General features: G+C 40.5%; 1 protein-coding gene across 22 annotated transcripts in view; it reads left to right on the forward strand.

Annotated features, from left to right (window-relative positions):
• ATP2B2 (ATPase plasma membrane Ca2+ transporting 2) overlaps positions 1 to 25,660 on the forward strand; it is a 372,922-nt gene that overhangs the window by 203,693 nt on the left and 143,569 nt on the right. For 18 of the 22 annotated variants that reach the window (XR_014561209.1, XM_083726734.1, XM_083726721.1 and 15 more), the window contains one exon: positions 17,917 to 18,379. Coding sequence is in view for 21 of the 22 variants with exons in the window: in XM_083726734.1 (XP_083582860.1) it covers positions 18,181 to 18,379 (199 nt within the window). In the remaining variant the exon portion in view is untranslated. Of the gene's footprint in view, positions 1 to 2,916; positions 2,937 to 4,277; positions 4,349 to 5,834; positions 5,929 to 17,916; positions 18,380 to 25,660 lie in introns of those variants that run through there. The other 4 variants (XM_083726735.1, XM_083726723.1, XM_083726738.1 and 1 more) reach the window with 3 other exon arrangements.

Here is a 25,660-nt window from a genome sequence, read left to right on the forward strand (position 1 = left end):
GTTCGAGCCCCACGTTGAGCAAAGGATTCCTGCATTGCAGGAGGTTGAACTAGATGTCTTCCAGGATCCTTCCCTCCACTTCTACAATTCTATGATTTTATAAGTCTCCTTGGGGAAACAAGTGATTACAGCAAATACCCTGATCCGAGGAAATAGTGAAAGCAATTGCTTTGTAACATTCCTGAACAGGAAATCATACAAACACCAAATCAAAGTCAACATTGTTTATCTTTATTTATAACATCCTCAAATCACCCTGGTGACAAGAAACTAGGAATACTGTACCACACAGCTATTCTAAAAAGCATTTTTTTTCCCACCCCACCTGATGAAAGCTGCACACAAATTTTGTAGACCACAGGACCGTAAATTTTTTTTTTTAGGAACTCACATGATATAAGGGACCTAATACCATCCAGTGCAAATAATTGTTTGTTCAGACATAGCTAAAGGAGTAGTGTTCATCAGCTGGATTAGACCTTGCCTTGACCTATGTTGGCTGTGCCTGTGGCTCTCTAGTCTCTTACCCCAATTCCAAGCCCTCGATCACTGTGTTTCCCTGTACTGGTTTACCAATAGCCAGAAAGTCACAAAAAAGAGGCAAAGCCACAAAATGGTGCTCCAAAAATTTAATTGCAATATGAGATGTTCACAATATGATTCAATATATTGGTTTATATACAATGCAGCATAAGTGCAAGGAAAACTATCATTCCCTTTTCTTTATTGCACCCAAAAAAGCCTTTCCTTTGAGTTGGGAGCTTCACTCGTGCAAGCTAGTTCTGGCTGGTTTCCCTGACCCCTTCTCTCCATTGCCGCTACCCCACTTCCTGGCTTTTTCTGAGGGCCCCTTGACCCTCAAAAGAGCCTTTTCTTCTGCAGAAAGCTGCAGTGTGAGGAGGAAATATCCCATGCATAAGCATTCTTGATCTCATGCTGCACCGAATAAGCCGATAGCATGCCTTGGTGCTCTGAATACACCCCTGTGGTTACCTCATTGGACCAAAACATTGCAAGATTTTTATTTTCACTGTGGGGAAGGTTATATGTTGACATGTTAACCATATCACATGTCACTTTTAAAAAATCAGTTTTTAAAAACACCAGTTTGAGACTGTCTCTTTTTTGTCATTTTGGTGCTGGCTATTTGTTCTACCTGCTCTTAAGGAGGTCCAAAACACCGAGCTGTTCTCCTGTAATAAATGTCAGTGTGTGAGAATGTTTGTGAACAGTTTGTGGAAGTATGTGAGAGAGCATATTTTCCTTCAATTCTGTAAGAACTAAGAAAGCTTTTTTTATATTTAATCAGAGTCTCCCTGTCTATAATGGAAATGCATAGTGGTGTTTGCTGTTAAACCTTTGGCCCTGGTAAAATATTTTGTTGATCCAAATTAATGTTTCATAATTTGCTCGTGAAAATCTTGCCATATCTGGACTGAACAAGCAGTCTATAAGTGCATCACCAGATGTAAATGTATGGGCCATGTGTACTGGGCATAACATATGGTACCTGTTCCACATCTGCATATACAAACATTTTATTCTAGAATCAGTGGAGACCAATACTTGTATATTCTACCTAGTCCACACACGGTCTAGATCATCTTTTTTGCTTCTTGAGAAACTGGTTTCATTCTGATAAAAGCTCATTGCAGATTTATTCTGCATTACCCTGAAGTGTACACATTTGAAAACAGATAAAAACAGACTTATACCCTGATTGCAAACACTTCTTTCTTCAATTACCTGAACATATAGATGGAGGGAAAAGCATAGATAACCTAATCAAGGGCAGGGTTTTCAAATGCATATCAAGTTACCACACCCACCCTTGTGGGCAGCAGGACCTAGAATCAATCTAAATGGAAGGTACCATGTTGAGGATGAGCATGAAGGATTCTGGATTAAGAAAAACTGCTTTTTGGTGCTACAAGCAGGTTAGTGTGTATGTGGCCCAAGATGATGTCTAATATCCAAAAAGACACATAGGCACATACATGCAAAGCACTTCATGCGCCTGGGGAAGCAACTGATTTCTCTGTCAATTGCAACCCCACTCTGAATGGCACTACAGAGGAGCTAGCAGACTTACAAAGTAGGTTTCATGGGCTTCAATGGGGTGAAAATAGGAAGCCCCTCTTGATAACTCCAGCACACATGTGGTCTTCTAGATAGTAATCCTTGCTACATAAAATGCTCTGTTTAAATAATCATGTGGTCTCTCTCTCTCTCTCTTTCTACTTTCCACTCCACCAGTGAAACATATATTCCACCCCGCCCCCAGCGTTAAGAGGCTTTAAAAAGGTTTCTTGGCAGACTCAATACTTTTGCTATATGTGATGAGGATGAAAGGATGGAGTCAGTGGCACTTTTCCTAAGGAGGATCTAGACTGCTTTGAGATGCTTAAAGTAGCATCTGCTAAATCTTCCTAACTTGCTTTCTACTTCATGATACTCTTCAGAATTAGAACTGGGCCTTTTGACCTTTGTAGCCTGAATTCACAGAGGCCAGCAGCCACAGCAGAGAGTCTGCATTCCTTGGATAATCCATTTAGCTTACTGTGCACCCTAGAGTGGTCCATTGTTTCCTGCAGAGGGTCCTTCAAAGAAGCAAGTATTGAATGCTGGAAAAAGAATTGTGAAATGTTTGGAGTTGGCAAGCCAGGATTGCTTTTTTTATCTTTGAGATTTACTGTTAGACTAAAACAACTCAGCCAGACTTGGTCAGTTCCTCACTATGTATATTACATCAGGAAACCCCTTTGTTCTTTTGTAGCGTAACTGCTTCACTGGCTACCTTTTGTTCCCAGGGTAGTGTACAGTTAAAAAAAAATGAAGAAGGGGTGGAGATCAAACACACCCTTTCTAAATAAGTAAGGCTTGCTTCATCATCACACAGATGGTATTGTTGCCTTTGGAAGGTTTAAGGGAAGAAGGTAAGATGCTGTTGTAACTGTTTAAATAGTCTCACATGTTGTTTGCCTGCTTAATCCAATTTCTGCAATTTGTTGGTCCACTTGGTGGCCACCTTCTCACTTTGTGATTTCTGCAGTGCTTTATGCACATATTTCATTGCTTCATGAGAAAATAAAGTATTGGTGATATGCTTAACAAAACCCTATGATATCTGACCAGAACTCTTTTTCCACTGTAAAGAACATCAACAGAGCAAGGGAAGAACAATTGCATTTTGAGTTGCTTTAAGGTGCTAGTGGTTGTGTGTGCTTATGTGAGTGCTTTCAAGAAGGTAAATAATTTACCCAGTGCTATTATTCTAGAAAAAGAGGTGCCAGAACTCACCGTGCCCTTCTTCTCTTAGAATGGCAATGGAACCCACCTGAGAGGTGCTGGAACTGAGTTCCGGCAAGTTCCAGCTGAAGAAAGTGCTGGATTTACCTCTTGAGCCAGTAAAGGAGGGAACCTATTTTTTAAATATTTAAAACATTCTGTTCAATTAGAATGAATTATACATCAGAAGGGTTACCATGCATTGTTAGAATGTGTTGATTATATGTGTGTGTTGTGTTATTAATCAACATTATGCAAAATATTGTACTTCCATATACCCAGTGGTTGATGATTTAATGCCTCTGATAGTAAACTAAGAATGGAAATAGTAAAAAGTGCAATAAACTGGAGCCCGCAGATTAAAAAACTCAAAAAACCAGTATTTTGGGGAATGAAAGATTTGAGTGATGGAAATGTAAAATAACCTTAATTTTCTTCAAACCTTTAGAGTCACAGGCCTATTTTGTAGTTTTATTCTGACGATTCAAATCCAGGTTGTTGATTACTTATATATAACAGTTGCTAGAGAATGTGAGTTCCTAAATAGCTAGAAACATCCTAACTTGGTACATAACCGCCAGTCAAGGAACTGGCTGCTTAAAGTACTGCTTCCCCACCCCCATGAATCTGCCTCAAACATTGATTAAACAGAAGGCCTGCTTCAAGGCCCCCTGACTTCTGAGGTTAGGCATTGCGAGGGAAGGAGGGAAGGAGGGAAGGAGAAGGAGGGATGGAGGAGTGTCTTCTCAGGTGTGGCAGCCTGAATTGCGGTATAGCCCTTTCCAGTAAACTCACCTAGTGGGTGCCAACTTTGTTGTGTTTTTGGCACCTAGCAAGGATTTCTATATTTGCACAAGCTTCCCAGTCTGTTTTAGAACTGATTATAGTGTTGTCTTTATAGTTATCTTAATAGATTTTGTTCCTGAGTGCTTTTAATGGAGTTTTAAAAACCTGTACTGTATTTTTATCTTAAATTGTTCTATATGCAGGGAGCCTTTCTCTGAGGCCAGCCTATAAAAAGACTAATACTGCAACCTTGTGCAAGTCCCATTGCATTCAGGTAAGTGAGTATAGGATTGCAACCTAAATAAATAAAAATTAAAGGAATAAAAGCACGAGAGTTTCAATCTCTTTGAATGTGCTGTTGCCTTAATACCTCACATCCAAGTCTAAGTGACATCGTCCTTAGGATTCAGTTCTCAAGTCTCTACAGGCTTGGGAATTTCATGAATGTGAAACCTCATTTTCCTCTCTGTTGAAGTCTCAGTGATTTCCACATGCTGTCATTAGAATAAGTTCCTTAAGGAAATTTTGGGAACGTTAAGGCAATTTTTAGGCTAGAGCAACAGACTAGGAGCACAGCACACAGAATTGCTGCTCCAAGGACAAAACTTGAAGAGGGTAGTGCTGTAAAATATAATGAGGGATATTCTCAGCTATTTCTGTCTTATGATTATCAGAGCAAGCAAGAAAGTCACCAGCAGTAAGAATTACTGCAGTAATTATGGGCAGGCCCAGCTTCAGTTCTACTTCCCTCTGGCAAAGTTCTGCTACTCCTATGTTGGATAGTCCTTGAAATCAGTATTACTGATTGAGAGCCAGTGTGGTGTAGTGGTTAAGAGCGGTAGTCTCGTAATCTGGGGAACCGGGTTCGCGTCTCCGCTCCTCCACATGCAGCTGCTGGGTGACCTTGGGCCAGTCACACTTCTTTGAAGTCTCTCAGCCCCACTCACCTCACAGAGTGCTTGTTGTGGGGGAGGAAGGGAAAGGAGAATGTTAGCCGCTTTGAGACTCCTTAAAGGAAGTGAAAGGCGGGATATCAAATCCAAACTCTCTTCTTCTTCTACTCTGGAGGGAAGCCAACAGAATTTTCTAGGGCTGGTACACTGTGGGTTGCACCTCCTGACCCACTTGCAAAAGAGGGCACAGATGTCCATATCATTTGGATATGCTATGTTGTTATAATTTCATTTTCTGTTGCTGTAACACCATGTTATGGTGAAGGGCGGGTAAGAAGTCATACAAATAAATAACTTTTATTACTGTAAATTTTAGAGGGTTCGTTGGGTTAGAAGGTAGAGTAGAATCATTTGCATGTTGTTTGGTGCTATAAGATCAAATGAACAAGAGCATTTACTCAGGCTGTCTGCTGATAAACCCCTACCTCTTACCAATATGTTGGTTGAATTTAATCAGCTGAATAAATAAATTCCCGTTATAAAAAAGACCTCGGTATCGCTGACTTTTTTGAGACACAGAGTCTACTTACAATTAACAGAAACCCAAACACTTTCTCATTTTTTAGATGGCAAGGTGCTTGTTGCAGAATTGTCTTAGGTTTACTCAGTGATACGTCCCACTCAGTTTAACAATATTTACTCCCAAGTAAGCATTCACAGGACTGCAGCATTTGCATTGGTTTTCATTTCTTTTTTATACAGTAATGTGCCAGAACCATGTAAACTCCTAACCCCCGTCCCTCATAAAACAATGCAAACACAAGGTTCATTGCACTAATTAGCATTGATCTGTACCATCTAATCAACAGGCAGAGCAGTCCTAATGAGGGGACAGGGACAACTGGAGCTGTACAGCCACCATTTAATTGAAAGCACTGCTGGCTCTTTCTGATCAGGGAAGGTGGGTGTTTTGGAATTTGCTGTTTGGTCTTTTGCTGAGTCAGCTTCAGGCTGGCACACTAGCAGTGTTCCAGATCAGGCCCCTCTCCAGAAGCTGGAACAACATCAGATGCAGCAGACCTGTGGTCAGCCCTATGTTGCCCCGGTCCTGCCTGTTTGGGTAGAGATTGGGCTCTGCAACAGTGGAGCCCCACCAATCAACAACACTGTGTCTGCCAGTGGAGGCCAGTGAGCAGGAGCTATGCTGCTTCTAACCCTTCCCCACAACCATCAATATTAAGAGGGGTGGTGGTGTTTAGGGTTGCAGCCTAAGTATTTAGTCAAGGGTGGGGAGCCCGCCCCCATATGCTGTTGCATTAGAATTCCTATCAGCCCCAGTGAGTGTGGCTAATGGCCAGGGATTATGGGAATTGTAGTTCAGCAACATCTGGAGGACGAAAAACTCCCCACTTCTGCTTTAGTTGATTCATTTACAGTTTAAAGCTTGTAGTCCTGATATTTATGTCTGGGGGAGAAAAACATAAAAGAGAGATTGCTCTTTTTTATTTTTTAAAAAAGGTTAAACGAATAAAAGCTGAATTTTGGCAACATTTGCATTAAACAAAAGGGTCAAATTAATTCTGAGTAATAATAAAAAAGAGGAGATGCACAACAGCAAAATATCAAGAAATGGAAAGGAAAACATGCCACAGCCTGTGAGGGATTAGGGTTGTATAGAAAACACAAACACAGTGTAAAAATGACAGAAACACTCCAACATTCCTGGAAATGCTGTCAGTGTCCACCAATCAAGGTCTGTACTTGCAATGATGCCCACATGCTTCCCATCTAAAGGTAGTAGCCTCCAGGACCAGTAAGTGTGGATTAATCCCTCAGGGCAAGAGCTTTCCCCAGCATTTCCCCCTGCTCTGGTTTAAATGAATGCTTAAAAGGTAAAGGGACCCCTAACTGTTAAGTCCAGTCACAGACGACTCTGGGGTTGTGGCGCTCATCTCGCTTGACTGGCCGAGGGAGCCGGCGTTTGTCCGCAGACAGCTTCCAGGTCATGTGGCCAGCATGACTAAGCCGCTTCTGGCGAGCCAGAGCAGTGCACGGAAACTCCGTTTACCTTCCTGCTGGAGAGATACCTATTTATCTACTTGCACTTTGACATGGTTTTGAACTGCTAGGTTGGCAGGAGCAGGGACCGGGCAATGGGATCTCACCCCGTCGCGGGGATTCGAACCTCTGTCCTTCTGATCGGCAAGCCCTAAGCTCTGTGGTTTAGACCGCAGCGCCACCTGTGTCCCTCCAAAAATGAATGCTTAGAGTTCTATTAACTTTAGTGATGACCTTGAACTTTAAGGTTTAATATGTGTGTGGGGGGGGGGATAATTCTCTCATGGATGAAGAAACAGCAATGTTGTCTTCTATGGGGTTGATTCAGTATGTAAAATTAAGGCAAAAAAGAGACTCTTTTATTATTCCTTCCCATCAACAGCATCTCCAGGCACAACCGTCACCTTATATCTCACATCCTCTTATCTGACCATTTCCTTTTATCTTGATTCATAAAGAGGGGTGAGCATGTGAAATGTATAAGGAGAGCACACAACTAGGGTGGGCTTGGGCAAAGGAGGACCCTTTGCCTATATTTCAGCTTTGGGGATATCAGCTGCGAAGTGAGAGAGTGGAGTGTCCTTGAATTAGGAGCCAGGCTGCAGCACTATTTGAAAAAATAGGCGATACCAAGCAGAATGGATTAAGAGGAAATAAAACGCAACGAACAATGTTTATTTATTTATTACTGAAATGGAGTTAGGAGTAATGGCCTAGTGTTTCCTCTCACTTGGGCATCAACTGAGTGCTATGATTTCCCTGTGCTCACAATTGAGTTACTTACTGGTTCCTTCAAGGGCAAGGGCAGTGTAAATCACCATTCTCAAACCAATTAGTGTTGTTTGCCAGTGAGAAACATTACCTACCTGAACTGCCTTGCTATAGAAAGTTTGAAGTCTCCAGAGCTATAGTCCATTGCGCCATGTGAATAATTCCACATACAGATGAACTGCTGCAGGCATTTCCAAAAACTTTTGATTTGACAACAATATCCCATTGCCAAATAGTCACTGAGGACTGTGTGTTGGAAATATCAATTGGCATTGGCTTGCGTTTGCTTTTTATTTAGTAGATTTCTTGCATACCTTTCATGATAGGGTCCCAGTGTGGGTTTTTGTTGTTGTTTAGTCGTTTAGTCATGTCCGACTCTTCGTGACCCCATGGACCAGAGCACACCAGGCACTCCTGTCTTCCACTGCCTCCCGCAGTTTGGTCAGGCTCATGTTCGTAGCTTCGAGAACGCTGTCCAACCACCTTGTCCTCTGTCGTCCTCTTCTCCTTGTGCCCTCCATCTTTCCCGACATGAGGATCTTTTCTAGGGAGTCTTCTCTTCTCATGAGGTGGTCAAAGTATTGGAGCCTCAGCTTCACGATCTGTCCTTCCAGTGAGCACTCAGGGCTGATTTCCTTAAGAATGGATAGGTTTGATCTTCTTGCAGTCCACGGGACTCTCAAGAGTCTCCTCCAGCATCATAATTCAAAAGTATCAATTATTCAGTGATCATCCTTCTTTATGGTCCAGCTTTCACTTCCAGTGTGGGTTACAACAATGTAAAAATACAATATTAAAATCAGAACAATCAAGAATCGGAAAGAGGGGTGTATTCAGCAAACAAATAAAGTTATACGGTGAAGGTGTCAGGTGCACCACCATGGGGAGGGCATTCCACAGCTTAGTGGATGCTACAGGGAATACCTTCTCCTGGGTCTCCATCCCCAAAACTCTGAGGGTGGCAAAACTACTTTGCCACACAAGTGGGTCTGTGGGTTGAAGGTGATCTTTCAAATATTGAAACATATTGTTGATATAGTTCAAAAATGGAGAGGGGACCTCAAATAAGGTACAAGGAAGCAGGGGCATTCATTGTTTACAGCACCTGGAAGGCTCAGAAGAGAGACCTTATATATTGCACCCTCCAAGACTACACCCTAACCCTAGCTGCAAAGGGGTTCCAGGGATTGTTTACTCATGAGAAGACCCTTATTCATGAGCCATGGGGAGACCCTTGTTGTGAACACACATACTCCGCTGCTGCTCTTTGGCCTGAGCCTTTTGGTGCTGGGTGCTCTCAAGGACTGAGGGGTGGCTCTACCTGCTCCTTGACAGCTCCAAGAGCTTTTCAGCATGTCGCCTGCTGAGAGGACCCCTCCAAGGGATCCTCATCACCAGTTCTAGGGCACCCCGACTGCCTCTCCAGATCCTTGGCCTGTGGCGTGTCCGGTTCATCCTCTAAGGCCTCAGTGCCTGGTACCAGGTCAGTACAGGGCATGAATACCCCAAAAGAGTCAGAAGATTGGGACAACAGGGAACAGTTTAAATAGTATTGCTTACTTTAACTTTAACTTGTCAGTTAACTTTTCAGTTATAGGAAAAAATAAAGGACACCTAGTATATTTGCAGTATTTCCTGTGCACTGATGTGGCCTAGTGCTTTTTATATAAGGCTAGAACTATGAAGACCCAAATCCCCAGCCCCAGCAATAAAACTCACAGAGTGACATCTCAAGATTGTTGTGAGCGTAAAATGTGAGCTATAAATTATGAGGAAACTGGACGAAAGGCGAAGTAAGGAATGCAGTAAGCTTAAGCAGTTCATAATCAAGTGTATGATGTGGCTTGCACTCCTGAGATAATTCATTCTCACAATATGTGTAGAATAGTTCACCCAGTGAGCTTCTTTACTGGCAGGAAATAGGATGGAGGAATTACTCTCCTTTTTTTAAAAAAAAAGATTGCTCATTTTGTGGGCTCATTCTGCTCAGTGTTCCACTCCACTTGGATTTTAGTTGAACTAGGGAAATTTATGCAATTCAGGAACATGTAGAGCTTTTCCACATCTCTCATTTAATTTGTAGCTTTCTGTTAGTAGTAGCAAAATGCAGACTAAGAAATTACTGTGATACGAAGTAATCCTGAGGTGATGGTAAGTAATATTCCTTTGGTGCAATGTTCTACTGATGTGCATGTCCACTCCTTAATATTGGTAAAGAACATACAAATAGGCTTTTGATTTAGTTGCAGATACAATCAAATCAAGATTACCTATGGTATTTTATCAGTGCACATGGGCAAATATCAGCAAAACGCTGCACAGGAAAAAATCTTGGAGCCAATGCAATGCCACTTAGTAACATCATCTGTTACTAAATTTGATTGGCTGAGTGCAAGTGAAAGCAATGATGAATGAGGGTGCTGAAAATTATTCCAACTCAGTGCCTTTCCTTTGGACAAAATACAAATCAGCATGTTGGCTCCTTGCAATGCCTGGCAGTTTATTGTGCCACATGTCCAGGAGGAGTAGGCACTCCTAGATACTTGAGGCATCCAGTTGTTTTGATAATTACTTTATAAATTATATGCATTCTAGGGATCTTTGGAATCTTTATGGAGTCTTATTTTTCTATAGTGGTATATGAAACCATTACCCTGAAAAAGCAGTGGGACATTGCTTTCCACTTGTTCGAGTACCCCCAGGGGAAAAATCATTGCTTATACCACACAAGGAGATTAATCAAAGGTATCCAGTACCAGCATCTTTTTTTTCTAGAAGAAAAGCACTGAGTATAAGGAAGAGCAAATGGCTACTGTTATCCACTTCTATTTCTTCTGCATTATCTGCTGTTTGCTCCACTTTTTAGATGAATGCGGTTTCTGTCAATTTCTAAACACACAATAATATTTGTTTCGCAGCAGGAATTCCTGCCTTCTGTGAACTGGTTAGTTGCTTGGATTAATTACAGTCTTTCCAATTTAAACAACAATTTAAGATCTTGAAGTCAACAAGGGTTCATTGGTACAATTTTCCCTAGTTTGCCTTTAAATTAAATTTAATATCAGGTTGGGTGGAGAAAGACAAAAATAGAATAAAGCACAATTATTTTTGTGACACTGCTCTTTTTTACTGAGATGAACAGAAGTTGAGGACCAGAGCACTGAGGTAGGACCAGTATAATTTGATTATAAAGTAGTTCAGAACGGTTTTTAGCTTAAATTATACACTGCCATAGAAGATGGGAGCAAGATCTAAGTAAGTTTAGGTTTCAGACTAAGCCCATTCCTTCCCAGATTCATCTCTGATGCTGCCATTTCCAGCCCCTCCACTCGCAAAATTACTCTACTGATAGAGCTATGCCAACAGAATATTCTACTTGTTGGAATCAAGATCCAAGTTTGGGGCAAGTACTGTTTGGTTGAGAGAACCTCAGCAGATATTTAACATCACAAAACATGCAGCAAAGCAAAGCATGGAAATATAGTCTGTAAAACCTTTAAAATGTTCCCTCTCCTGGGACTCCCCAAATGTCCAGTTTTAGAAGCTCCTTCCAAATTTTCCCATTTCTCTAGCACAGAGGTAGACTGTACATTTGGCAAGTCATAAAGTGGTTTACTTACAAAACCCTTCAAAGGTCAGAGTCATGCTTTTCCATACAGCAATCCGAAAAGTTGCATAGGCAGTCAAAATGTTTCTTAGTTGCAGAAGGTAAATGTTTCTAAACTATTGGGAGAGGGGGAAAATGCTACTATTAGACTCCATTCTAGTCTGAAACAAAAGAGGCTGGTTAAAGCCATGCTCTGAGCTCCTTACAAACTGAAGTCCACATGGGGAGAGAGAGAGATAACAAAGGCTAGGCCATTTGCCCCCTCAATTAGGGTCATTACTGGTTTGAGTGGGAAATGTATCAAAACTCAGCATTTTATAAGAAACAGCAGGATAGTTGCATGATAGATACGGATTGTAGCTAGTGTAACACATACAGTGCTTCCCAAACCAAAGGTGAGAGGTGAGAGTGCACTGCGTGCAGAGTAAACTGGAACATGCACACAGGATCAATCTTTCTGTTCCTCTGGCTAGATTGAAATTGTAAAGCTGTTTCTCAGTCTCCACCCTAGCAAATAGGTGTGACCTTTATTCCAATACAGTGGTACCTCTGGTTACGGATGGGATCCGTTCCGGAGGCCCGGCCGTATCCCGAAAAGTCCGTAACCGGAGGTGCCCTTCTGCACACATGCACAGATCGCTTCTGCGCATGCACACGCAGCAAAACCCAGAAGTATACACTTCCGGGTTTGCCATGTTTGCAACCTGAAGATTACGTATCCAGAGGGATACGTAACCCGAGGTACCAATGTGTCTAGGCACACCTACTGTTCCTGATTGCCCACTAATTAGCATTAATTAATTAATTAATTAATTACAAGGCATCAGTGACAGAAATCCCTCAGTTGTGCTTTGGGATGTCTGTGCTGTTGATTTCAAGTGGGGAAAGAATGCTTTGTTACCAAAGTGAAACAACATTAATAGATAAAACCAGAGTGTTTTAAAACACTATCATTCCACCCACACATACAGGATCAGAAATAGTGCTCAGAAGCCATGAATGTGAGAAGCTTAAGGGGACCTGGACCCATGCCTGCCATGAAGCCTAGGGCCTGACAGTAGTGAGTGATTTCTGCCTGTACCACAGGAGCTGATAAAGGGCACTCAAGCAGGCTGCAAATTGGGGGATGCAGCGGTGTATGGCTGGATGTGTCCACATTGCAGTGAGTTCATTGGCTCCATTTGTGGGTAGCATGTGGCTGTTGCAGTCCCTGATTGTATTTTCTGCTTCTACTTCGCTCCTTCTCTGAGCACTGCTAAAATGGCGTATGTATGTAATGTTTTGTTCCCTTGTTCATACTGTTGTGTTATGGCCATTAATATGGATGGAACAAGCATTGTTTTTGTTTGTAATCTTGCTATGCCTATATCCTAAATATCTGATCCTCCTCATTATTTGGCCCCTAAACACCCAGTTCACACTTGCTACATGCACTTAAATCTCATGGATGTTAAGCACACATAGTTTGTACAAAAAAGAAGAAGAAGAAAGAAAAGCTCTTTGGTTGTTCTACAATAACATTTGAGTTGAGTCAGATTTTCCATGATTCTTATTCTGCAACATTAGTAAAAGACAGCCTTATCTGTCCTTTCCAAGCTTGTTTCATCCTAGTGACAATGTACTGTAGACGTCCTTAGAAATATCTACAGACTTACAAGGGTGATTTTTTCTTTTGATAAGGGAAGTTCAGAACAGCTTGTTGAGCATGAAAACATCAACAGCTGACTTCTATCACGTCAGACTATTTGTATATTTAGCCCTATATTGTCTGCTTTGACTGGCAGTGGCTCTCCAAAATCTCTTCATTTTAATTAGACGTGTGTTATTGCTAGTGTGTACTGTTTGTAGGCAATTGGCAGCCCAGTATTTTCTGAATGGTGCAAGAAAGAAGAGTTGTGGTCTTAAAGTTATATTAGTGACTGTTCCAGGTTAGGGTTGCAGGTTAAATGACCATAATATAGTCAAACCTCTGCTTACGTATCCCTCCAGTTATGCAAACTTTGGGATACGTAAGTGGCAAACCAGGAAGTATATCTCTGGGTTTTTGCCCCGCGCACATGCGCAGAAGCGCTCTTCCGCCACCCGTGTGTGCGCAGAAGCAGTCTCTCCAGTTCCTAAAACCTCGGGATCCGGCTGGACCTCCAGAATGGATCCCATCCACAACTGGAGGTACCCCTGTATAAGGCCAAGCTGTGAAGGCATTCAGCAATATGTAACAATGGAGCTTGGAGATTGCAAAGTGTTCCTTCGAATGTTACAAACATGTTATCATTTTCATCTGTGAAAGGTTCTAAATATGTGCCTATATGGAGGCTGTCATGACTTAAGGAAACTCTTTTTGGTGAATATATTGCAGTGGGGGGCAAAAATAGTCTGCTGGGTTACAGGATAAAGACTAGGGCCATAAAATTTCCCCAATGTGTAATTATATATTTTCAAAATCTATTTTGTTTATATAAGCAAAATCCAGTTCAACAGCATATGGATATTTGAAGCGAGCAAAAATTGGTCTGATCTTTCTTTTATATATATATATATATATATATATAAAATTTTTATTGGTTTTTTCAACACAGATTTAAAAACAAAACAACACACAGTACATAAACAAACAAAACATATAAACATGTATAATTTCAAACCTCATTTTCATAAACCTTACTTCCCAGACTTCCCCTTACCTCCCCTTTTCTGCATCCCTGTTTTGAGATTTTTTCAACAACAACTCACACCAATTGTCTAATTACTTATTTTCTTTTTTAGCTTCTTCTCATACTTAATCAATTACAGCTATAATTCAATATTTTCTTTTCCCTTGACATTTTAGCACTGATCTTTCTTGTTTATATCAATTTTGTCTAAATATTGAGAGTTCAACATTAGGATAGAGTTGCTGGACCTACTTAATTTTTTCTTTGCATTCTAAAATGCATCATCATCTAAGTGAAGCCTGCTGCAAACTGTGACAGAGCAATTTGAGGCAAAAGAAGAAATAATGATAAGAAATCATTATTTGCTGTACTCTAATAGAGCTTTAGAGGCCTCCGTTGAGATTGGAGGTCATTTAGTTGACACTGTGGAAATACATAATGACAGACTCCTTTTGTCAAAGAACTTTCTTCTAAATTGGATACAGGGAGAAGGAGAGGAGCAGGAAACCCAATTTTGTTGATATGGACCAGGATAATGATGACAGTGATACCTCACTTCTTCATGTATTTATTCACATATTTGGAATCACAAATAGTTTGCTCTTTCTTTGGATTCTAGCCCACACATGCAGGCATCAACATGCTAACATTCCAAATGCAAACAGAAACTTAATTAGGCAAGTGAAATGTAAATTGAGGGAGGATAATTCATATTTCCACTTTTAAAATGTATTCTAGAATGTCACTACTCCAAGTCTTTGGGAGCTTCTGATTCCTTGTTTCAGATTCCCGGCCTTTTATGAAGCAATTGCGCTAATCACTGAGTAAGAGTCTGAGGGCAGTGTTTGTTTCAGTTACAGCAAACTGCTAGGCTCCTTGGCAGACTTCCTGGCCTTTTCATAAAAGAGATTTCAGGATCGAATGAAAGTTGCATATCTTGTTCCATGGGATTTTAGAGCTGCATTATCAGTGGATAATGGTAGTCATGCTCTGCGCTTTCTGCATTTTATGACCTGCCTTCCAGAAACACAAGATATGCTATTTCCCAGGGGGTTGTGCCATTAAGTGAATCCCCTAGCCAATGGATAAACATTAATAAGAGGTATGTAGTCCCACGAGTAGACTATCTGCTGCTTTTTTGTTGGTTAATATTTAATTGAAGGTCAAATAAAATATTAAACAGGCAAATTATTTCGTTGGATGTGAGAAAACAGTATCATTGGCTGACATTGGCTGACAAAAATGACTCAGTGATATTTACAAGAGCTGGAACAAATATTCATACACGGTGATGGAAGTGTGAACCGAACGCACACTGTACGCATCACTATCCTGTTGAAAAACATCCTGTGAGGAATGTAGATGAATCTCTAATTCTCTGTATGAAAATTCAACATTAATGGTATTAAGGAAAAGCAACTGGTGTATTTACATAAAGCACTCATTACCCAAATTTCAACTAATAGTTACTTCAAAGAATGTAGTGGTACATCACTTTTGCACAGACGCTTTTCTAGGGGTGTGTAAATCCTATCATATAAGGATATTTTCCTATGTAAGCTGAAGGGATATGCTGTGAAGGAAGAATCTAAGGCTGCAGCTCTATTTCTGTGGTAATATGAAATATGTGACTATACCAGATGAAATATTTGTCTAGACCTGGAAAATACAACACATCAATCAAATCGAGTGAATATTCAAAAATATTCCTGTGTTTTTAGTGTTTTATGTCGAATTCTCATGAGATATTAATCTTTTTTAGGCTCAGAGACTTTAGGCTCAGAGACATCCAGTCTGACATAAGTTTTCATGCTAACAGACTTGTCTACAAGTATAAATATTGAGGATCAAATTAAATATCATTCAGGGCATTTGGGATCAGGATCACTGTTGTGGTTTCATTAAAAAGATGGGACTGCAAATTTGGTCAGAGAAGCTACATTTGTGGAGGATATGTCAAACCCTTGCCCCTCTGTGCCACTCCCCCAGTTTGCCTGTTGTACTTATAGCAGAGGTCACCAATGTTGTGTCTGTGGGCAATAGGGCACCACTGAGGTCCTCCATTCATGCCAGCAAAGCTTCTGAGCTCCTTTCCTCACTGCCCCTTGGTAATGAGGTGGTGAGGGTGGTTACCTTGGTTACATATAGCTGAAGGAAGACTTGTGCTCTTGCCCATGTCTTCCAAGGCTCAGGTGAAGTCTACTGGATCTGACATTCCCCCTTAACCCTTAGAAAAGTGAGGTGTGTATGTGTGCACAAGTGTACATACTTCCCCCCCTTTATGTCTCCTGATATGTGTGGGGGTTGGTCCAGGAAAGGGGCAAAGAAGTAGCAAGAGGGGGCGGTATCCACTACACTCATGAAAAATTCAAATGTCATCCCATCAATAACACTTCCCCAATCAAATTAGCTGCATTGAAGTTTTTTGTTGTTTTTTTTTAATGCTGGAGGCTCTTTCCTACTTTGTGTCCAGTTGAGTCCTTAAGTGCTTCCCCATCTGTTTTGATTACTTTTTTATGTTAGAGTGGGAAGTGAAATATATTAATTACAAAAACTATGAGATAATGCAACCAGAGGAGGAAAACACTTTTGCAATGACATCTGGGTCTGGATTAAATGAAATAATTGATAGTGATATATTTAATGAAGTGATGAGCAATCTGTGTTCCCACGCAGTCTGACAGACTTTCTGTTGAGCCAATGAAACTCCCACAGACATCCATTGCTCCAGACCAGGAAAGTAATAACAACTGCAGAAATTCTCCTGTGTGTTTCACACATCCTTGGATTCCTTCTATAAGAGGAATGCATGCATGTGGTTTCTAAAAGGTGTCATATTAGGGTTTGGAAATGTCTTTTTGCAGCTGTGCAGAACAGCAAAAAATCTTTTCAGAGGTTTGAGTTTATCGAACTATGGACAGGCACTAACCCACTTAAAGAAAACAAAACCCTTTAATCTTAGCTGAATTCTCCGTGGCGAAGTATAAGAGCTAGCTTCAGCATTTTGTCCAGAGCTCATTAGTATATGTGTCTGAGAAAGAGAATTTAAAAATATGTTAAATAACTGCTTTTTCTCACAGATAATCTCTGTGTATCTGGCTATTGCACATTAAAGTCCCTTGAAGGTAGGTGTGTTTGCCTGTTTGGAGTTCTGCAAAGGAATATTCAGCTCTCACTAAGTAAGGGTATCAAATGTGCTGGTGAGTCAGATAACAGGTGGTGCTGAAGGAGAGCAACTTTCCCCATTTGTATGACACAGAGGACTTGCTGTTTAGTCTAAGCACTCAAGTGTTGTTTTTTTTATCTTCCTCATGTTTGTGTTTATCTTCGAAGCTGCAAAGCTCAATTTATTTAAATGTATTCCAGATTGGAAATGAAAATGCCCTGTTTTCAATTTCACTTTCCTTGAACTGAAAAACAGTTTCTATAATGGATGAAAGCATAAGTAATAGTTCTCAATTAATTTTTATTACTTCATAGATGTGTGTGTGTGTATGTGTGTTCTTGTCAGATGAAAGTTTGACAGAGCAGTGTGAACAAGAGCCCCTACCAGAGGCTGTTGGGCTAATGGCATACTTATTAATATTCATGAGGCATCTCATTTAGCTTGTGCGCTCGGGATTTGATTAAAGTAAGGACTGCCGCTATTGCTGCTGGAGCTGGAAAGAGCCTTGTGGGTGACACGGCTAGTTCTGTGGAGCCAGCTAATACTGTAATTTTGTGAAATCTTCACAGGGCTGTTGTAAAGCCTTCTGTGCGACGGGCTTCTGTTTTTAAGCCCCATTTCATGGTTTGGTGGTGGAATAAATTTCAGTGCCTCTTGCTCCATTTTCTAACGTGTGCTCTGTATTTATTTCTTAAGGTCTGAAGGAAGAGATGATCATGTAGATGCCAACAGCCTGGGTGCAGCATAATGGGAAACGGTGAATGGGGTGGAACTGTTCTGCAACCTTGAAAGCAGCCATTCTGTGGACAGAGACACATCAGTCATTCCTCGCTTTCTCAACTGTTACTACTAGCGGCATAAAGTGGATTTGTCCTACTGTTTAGGCCGGAACTTGAGTTTCCACCCTTGCAAATTTTTGAGCTGCATACAGTGCAGTGTGGAGCAATACCATCAGCAACAATGGGTGACATGACAAATAGCGATTTTTATTCAAAGAACCAAAGAAATGAGGCCAATCATGCAGGAGAATTTGGGTGCACGCTTCTGGATCTGCGCTCCCTCATGGAACTTCGAGGAACAGAAGCAGTAGTAAAAATTAAAGAGACATATGGGGACACTGAGGGCCTCTGCAGACACTTGAAAACATCGCCAACAGAAGGTAGGCAATGATATACTTTTCTTTTCCCACTAGAGCCAGAGGTTCAGGGCTTTTTTGTGTGCATTGCTGTAATCCTTCTTTCGCAAAGCAGGTTTCTGTCGTACATTTTATTTTACATGCTTCAGAGAGGAGCAGATTGAGACAAATATAGCCACTGTTAAAGCTTGTGTTGTGCGAGAGTCCGAAAATAGTGCTGCTCTTATAAAGTTGTTAAATATGCTAACTTGATTCTTAAAGCAGAATTATTTTTAGAGAAATGCATGAGAAAAATCCTTGAAGAATTCCATTAAATTCTCTGCTAGGTCATACATGCAATCCTGCTCAGTGTATCCATGTGAACGACATTATTTTTCATATTATTCTTGCTATTCTGCAGTATTTATACCTTCTGTTCATGTATGCCATCTCTGTTTATGTATCTGCATTTGCTTTGGATGCTTGAAACATTGACCTGTAGTCTGTGCCGCAGTCTGACAGACAGTCACATAATCCCGCCCCCCCCCGTAAACACCTTTGGACACTTTATTCATTGTGCCCCATTTTAGTGCATTACACAAAACATCCTTTTTCTGTGTTGGGAAAGTTGCTTATAGTAATGTAAAAGACAGTTTGATTAACAAATCAGGAAAGCAGAAGTACCAAGATTTATCCCTATTTAGATTCTGATCCTAATTTTGTTTGTTTAATAGTCCATGTCTCTGTCATTGTATTATGTGATGTTAGGTTAGTGGAACTGTTGCCAATGGCCATTTATCCTAGCAAGAGTTGGGACTGGGAACTTGCAGCCCTAATTTTAGGTAAATTTTATTCTGCATAGGTATATGTGAGGTTACACTTTTGGGGCAGACCAAGAAACAAGGCCAGAAGTACATAAATCAAAACATTTTGCTTTATAGGCTTGCTAGCTTGTAGTTCATTCTGAAGTAATGATAAGAACAATGTGCTATTTGAAATAAACATGGGAGTCTTTATTAAAATAGAAACCAGGCCACATATTTAAATACTTTTTCTTATACTTTGAAGTAACTATCATTCTCCTTATTCCCATAGTAGAGGAAGTATGGGTTAGACAAAATGTTGGTTGTACTGTAGGAAACCGTGGTCTGTTTTAAAACACCTTGCTATTAAATTGACATGAATTAATACGCTTTCAAATGAGGTCCTTGTTTTAACTTCAAAACAATATAAATATACTAAGCATGGGGGGAAATAGACTTTCTATACAAGATACGTTTCTTTGGACATTTTGTTTAAGCTGTTGAAAATATGTAGTACTATATCATGAAATGTACAGTATCTGGCACGTAGATTTAGTGTGCATTGGGCATGGTTTTGTATGCTCTGTGAGAACAATTAAATATAGCAATATATTTGAGACACTTAAGACCAAACTCTTGGGATGTGTACAGTACAATCTATAGTTCAATTTTTCAGTTGCATAACCTTGTTGCGAACACAGTACATAGTTTAGCTTCAGAAGGATTCTATATTGCATTATTTACGGAAGAGGCAACGATGAAGAAATCTAATCCTGCTTAGCAGAACAGGCTATTCAATTCCATTTAGTCTGCAATACAAAGTAGTTCAAAAGTAATCTGTATTTAAGGTACGAGTACCAAATTCCATGTGTGCTATGAATGATGGAAAGGAGTGAAGACTGGCAATTCCACAAGGGATTCAGAATTTAGCCTCAGAGGCTGATGCCTTCTGTCTTGTCAATTAGCCTATGTACTAGGAAAAAGCATATCAAAGGCTGAAGTATACATAATACTGAAGTATATGTTTGGCAGGATTTCTAATAGGCTGGAATAGTGCAGCTTAGACGACAAATACTATATAGAATGAAGGTTAATAATTATGCACTATTTTTTATAGTATTAAGGTACAGAAGTAGACACAGTGTAGCTTCACATAATGAAGAATGAAAATATGACAAGCAATAAGATTAAAAATCTGATTGCATGAAAACAGCTATATTTTTGCTTCTGTAGTTCAGGAGGCTTGGGCAGTAAATGTTGGTGTGACCTCCAGAACTGCAGGGGTTGAAACACAAGTAAGTAGTAGTTGCCAGCTGACTGTTGAAGCAAGAGTAAAAGCAAGATCCAACAGGGAAAGGTCCTCAGCTTTAAAGCAATGTGTTTTAACTGTGAATGGGATGGGGAAAGATTCGGGTGAAAGAATCAACAGAAGTTTGGATTACATTATCTGTGATTTCTTCCTACTCTATTATTTGGAATTTTTCACTGAGTTAATCTACCGTGGGGCATGGAATCTCTCAACTGTTTATGCGATCCCTAGACTTGGCATGTGATCTGTTGACTTGGCTTGTGACATGTTTTGTGGAAACTGTTGAGATACAAAAGGTGCCCACTATCTGTACTTTCGGGAAACAATTGAATACATTCTTGTTTCGCCTAGTTTTTCCTGCTGGTTTCTGCCTTAGGTGCTCATTTTGCACTGTTTTAAAACATACCTTCAGCTTTTTTGTATTATTTTTTTAAAAACCTTATTTTTAGCTGTAATGTTTACATAATGCCCATCACTTTTATTCTCTAAACAACAAATATAAACATAATAGAATTCTCTTACTTGGTATATTTTTGTTTTAGTGATATTCTGTTACAATATGTGGCTTGATAATGCTATTAGGAAGACACAGTGGTAGCTGTTCCCACATCTAAAGGTCAAGTTTTCTTTCAAGAAAAAAATGTGCTGGTTTCAGTGGTAAAAGCATTGAAGTCACAAGAAGTGGCAAGAACTGTCATCCATGGGGTTGACCTCCGCTGGAATGAGACTCTCCATAGCTTAAGGGTACTCCTTGGTCCAACATTGACAATGGAGGCTTAGGTGGCCTTGGTGGCTAGTAGTGCCTATGCCCAGGTACAACCTATTTTCAACAGAGATGACTTTGCTACTGTACTCCATAGTTGGTAACTTCCAGATTGGATTGTTGCAAAGTGCTCTGCATGGGAGTTCACTAGAATCCAAAATGCAGTATGTGGCTTGATAATGCTGTTAGGAAGACCCAGTTGTAGTTGTTCCCACATCTATAGGTCAGGTTTTTGTTCAAGAAAAAATGTGCTGGTTTCAGTGGTAAAAACATTGAAGTCACAAGAAGAGGCTCACTGGTGACCGTGGGTCAGCCAGTATCTCTAGTCCAGTCTATGTCCTATGACTGAAGTCAAATTAAAAAGGGAAGAACACAGGATCTCCTTGGAGCAAGCATGGGATACAAATGTAATAATTACAAACGGCCTCTTGCTCATGCTCTCTTTGTGAGATAGGAGTGGTTGGGAGACACACAAGGAGAATTGCCACCACCATGTTAAGTACCATAAATCTGGGCACACGGAAATCAATATTTATGGCATTTAAAAGGGGAAGGAGAATACCTGAGTCTGCTCATTTTTGATAATTAACTAGCAATAGAGAGAGCAGCCAGATAAGGGTGAGATCAGCTCCAGGTTTCTAATTCAAGATACTTTTTTTACCTTGATTCCTTTACTAAACTAAGAGATATCAGAAACTGCATAAAAAGACAATAAACAAGTTACTGGATAAACAGAGACACAATTATGAATAAAGTGTCTGCAGCAAGCTAAATCTTCATGTAAGTAATATCCTGAGTGCAGTTATTAAACCTTATGGGATAAGAGCTGATGACACAGCCTTATCTTTTATGCAGGGATCCCTCTGTGGATTAGAGGTATAGAGTAGCCTCTCTTTCTGCTTGTGGCTCTTCGCTACCCATACATTAAAGATGAGCCAGGAGAGAGGCCAGTGGATAGATCCTGAGTGGATACACCGGGTGGGTCCTGCCAAAAGGCCAAGCACAGTGTTTTCCCTGCTTATTCATCATGTGTATTTGTGTGAGAACTGAAATCTGACAAATCTAACAAAGGCAAAATCATTTAACTGTAACTGAGAAACACTGGCACTGCACTGGCAAAATGCTTTCAGCTTCACTAATTGTTACAACTTGAAAGTAAAACATATTTTACTTGCCTAAATGATTACCTTTGCAGTTGTGTGGATGAAGATCCCATTGAGGAAATAACAAGCTTTCCCCACTGCTGTTTAAAAATTATTGGGTTAGCCTCTGTTTCTCTTTAAAGTGTACCCTAGTGAAAATGAGTTTACATCAGTGTTTTGAATGCTGCCTAGGTGAAAATGAACATATTAAAGAAGGTCATATTCTTTTCCTGAACCATTTCAATTTACTGCTTCCTTGAAGCACAAGTATTTGATGAACTAATTAGACAAGACAAGTTATGGACCATTGCTGTGTGAACTTTTCAAGTAAGTTAGCTTTGAAAAGCCTAGTTGTGATTTTTAGAGATAATATAATACATGGACCCTCAAAACAAGTACTGTACCTTGAAATGTTGCTAACGGTGGTACCCTGGTGACAGTGAAATCTATTAGCAATTAAAAAATGCAAGCTTGATTGCATAGAAAGAAGTTCGCTCTTACCTTACTGCAGGGAGTGAATGCTGTGCCTATGCTGTTTTCACCTACAAGGGTCGTTACTAAGGAAATGCAACTGTAGCATTCTTCATAAGTCGTAATTCAACAGGTTCAACTGGAGTTTATTGTTGAAGATCCTTTCAGCACCAGAGTATCCTGGGAGGCTGAAATGTCCCCCCACTGGTTTCTGAATACTGCCCTTTCTGATGTCAGATTTGTGTCCGTTTATTCTTTTGCATAGTGACCGGCCAGTTTGCTTCATTTAGAATGCCCAAAGGTGTTGCTGGCAGATGATAGCATATTGTCAGGTTATAAAAGGAGCAGGTGATTGAACCCTTAATGTTGTGACCGACATTATTAGGTAATTATCATACATGGGGAGAGAGTAGGCAACAGAGCTTGGATTTAGTCCCTGGCTTTGTTTCTCTCTTATGTTGATGTTGCTGTTGAGCAGCTCTTTTAGGTTAGGAAGCTGTCTGTAAGCAAAGACTTCCAACGGCCTGTGAGAGGGAGGCATCGTGGTCCAGACTGAGTTATAGATCATTTATGATATGTTGTGGTTTTAACTGAGAGCTGCAAGTGACAACAGGTGGTGTTCTGTCATTCTCTTCAGAGACAGTTCTGTAGTAGCTTGTTCCTAAGTATCAGTATGACCTTGTTGATTTGCTTGACCTTGTTTCAAACTAGCTAAGGGGTGAGGTAGATTTTGCTGTGTTGCTGTCAGAGTTGGGTCATAGGCAGCGTTTTAAGATGACCTGGGAAGCAGCAGACAAGAGTGGGGCATGGAACTGAAAGCCAGAAGTCAGGACCAAAGAACAACAAAAGGATACAGAAACACATCATAGCTCAGGAAGGCCATGGTGCCTGGTCAATGCTTAATGAGAATGGGAAATCTTTGCATACTCCTGCTTTTCCAGAATGATCCAGTGGCCAGCCTGGGTGAGTAGAATCAGTCCAGAACCTGAGGGTTCTTTACTGTCCAAGTAAATGGTTCATTTCATATTGTAGATGCACGCAAATTCAAAGACTTACCAGTGTGAGTTCTGACAGTTTTTGGCAGATGCAAGTACATTCTGATGCAAGTTTCTTGTTTTTCTAAAATGCAAATATTCTTTCAAAACTTATTAAAGAATGCACCATATGAATTAATGGGCAGACATAAGATCCCCTCCCCTCGCAAAAAAAAGATGATAAAAATTGGAACTGAACTACACACTGTGTCACACTTCCGCCCCCCCCCCCCTTTGGTCTTCTTAGCTGCTCACATTGTAAAACTATCCCTAAATTGCACATGGAACACTACTTTGGAGGCAATTTAAACATAAAATATATAGGCTCAGCTTTTATTTTTGCTGTATTAGGTCATATACTAATGTGCTTTTGAAAGAAATGTTCCCAGGAGGGAAAAACCCTGAAATGTGAAAAGGGAGAGACTAGCAAGTGTCCTTGTCTTGTTACAAGATTCAGAATGCATGTCACCAGCAAGCCACACAGAGATAACAAACCCCCATGTCAACTCAGAAAAAACTAGCAGGATCAGCACAGTCAGTGAAGTAAGTCCTTGGATCTCTTTCCTTTAATACCATTGTCTCTCTCTTTCAGTTTTAGAATTATTGTGCTAAATCAGCCATGGTCACAGCTATAATAATTTAATAATAATTATTAATGTTATTATTTACATGCCACCCATCTGACTAGGTTACCCCAGCCACTTTGGGTGGCTTCTAGCATAATATAAAAACACCATAACACATTAAAAACTTCCGTTTACAGGACTGCCTTTGGATGTCTTCTAAAAGTTGTATAGTTATTTATCTTCTTGACATCTGATGGGAGGGTGTTCCACAGGGCTGTTACCAGTCCAGTTGCTGCATTCTGGATTAGTTGTAGCTTCCAAGTTACCTTCAAAGGAAGCCCCACGTAACATGCATTGCAGTAATCCAAGCAGGAGATAACTAGAGCAAGCACCACTCAGGTGAAACAGTGCACAGTCAGGTAGGGTTTCAGCTGGCGTACCAGATGGAGCTAGTAGACAGCTGCCCTGAACAAAGAATTAACCTGCACCTCCATGGACAGCTATGAGTGCAAAATGACCCAGAGGCTGTGCACCTGGTCCTTCAGGGGCACAGTTATCCCATTCAGGACTAGCCTGCCCCCTGTCACCCAGAAACAATACTTCTCTCTAACTGGGATTCAACCTCAATCCATTAACCATCATCCACTCGCCTTTGTTATGAGCAGGCCCAAATAAGCATCCTAACAAAATAATGTGGGAAAGATAATTTAACTTCTAAGTATTGTGTACTGTGGCAGGGGTGGGGAACCCTATTTGGACTGAGAGCCACGTTGTCCAAGTGGAAGGCTGTCAGGTGCAGCATTCCACTTGTGGACTGGGCCAGACTTCAAAGTGTGTGGGGTAAGTCATGCTCACAATCGAACACCCTTAACACAGAGAAACACATGCAATCACCATGCATTTGCATACACATTTATTGGTATTTTACTCAGTTCCTTGGTACATAAAGCCTCTCTCTCTTCTCTCTCTCTCTCTCTCTCTCTCTCTCTCTCTCTCTCTCTCTCTGTGTGTGTGTGTGTGTTTTAAGAAACACATGGAACCAGGTTCAGGCATAAATAAAAAGTTTCTTTTGTAACTTGACAGAGTGAAACTTCACAGTTCAATGCACTGAAATCATTCATTTGCCTTCATTTTACCTAATAGGTTTTCCCAGAAATGTTGCAGGGAATGCACAATATACTGTGAGTTGTTCCATGTGCTTTGGTTTCCATGCACACCTTGGACATTGACAATGGAGT

Source organism: Podarcis gaigeae (assembly GCF_964106915.1).
Source record: "Podarcis gaigeae genome assembly, chromosome: 2".
Classification (NCBI taxonomy): domain Eukaryota; kingdom Metazoa; phylum Chordata; class Lepidosauria; order Squamata; family Lacertidae; genus Podarcis; species Podarcis gaigeae.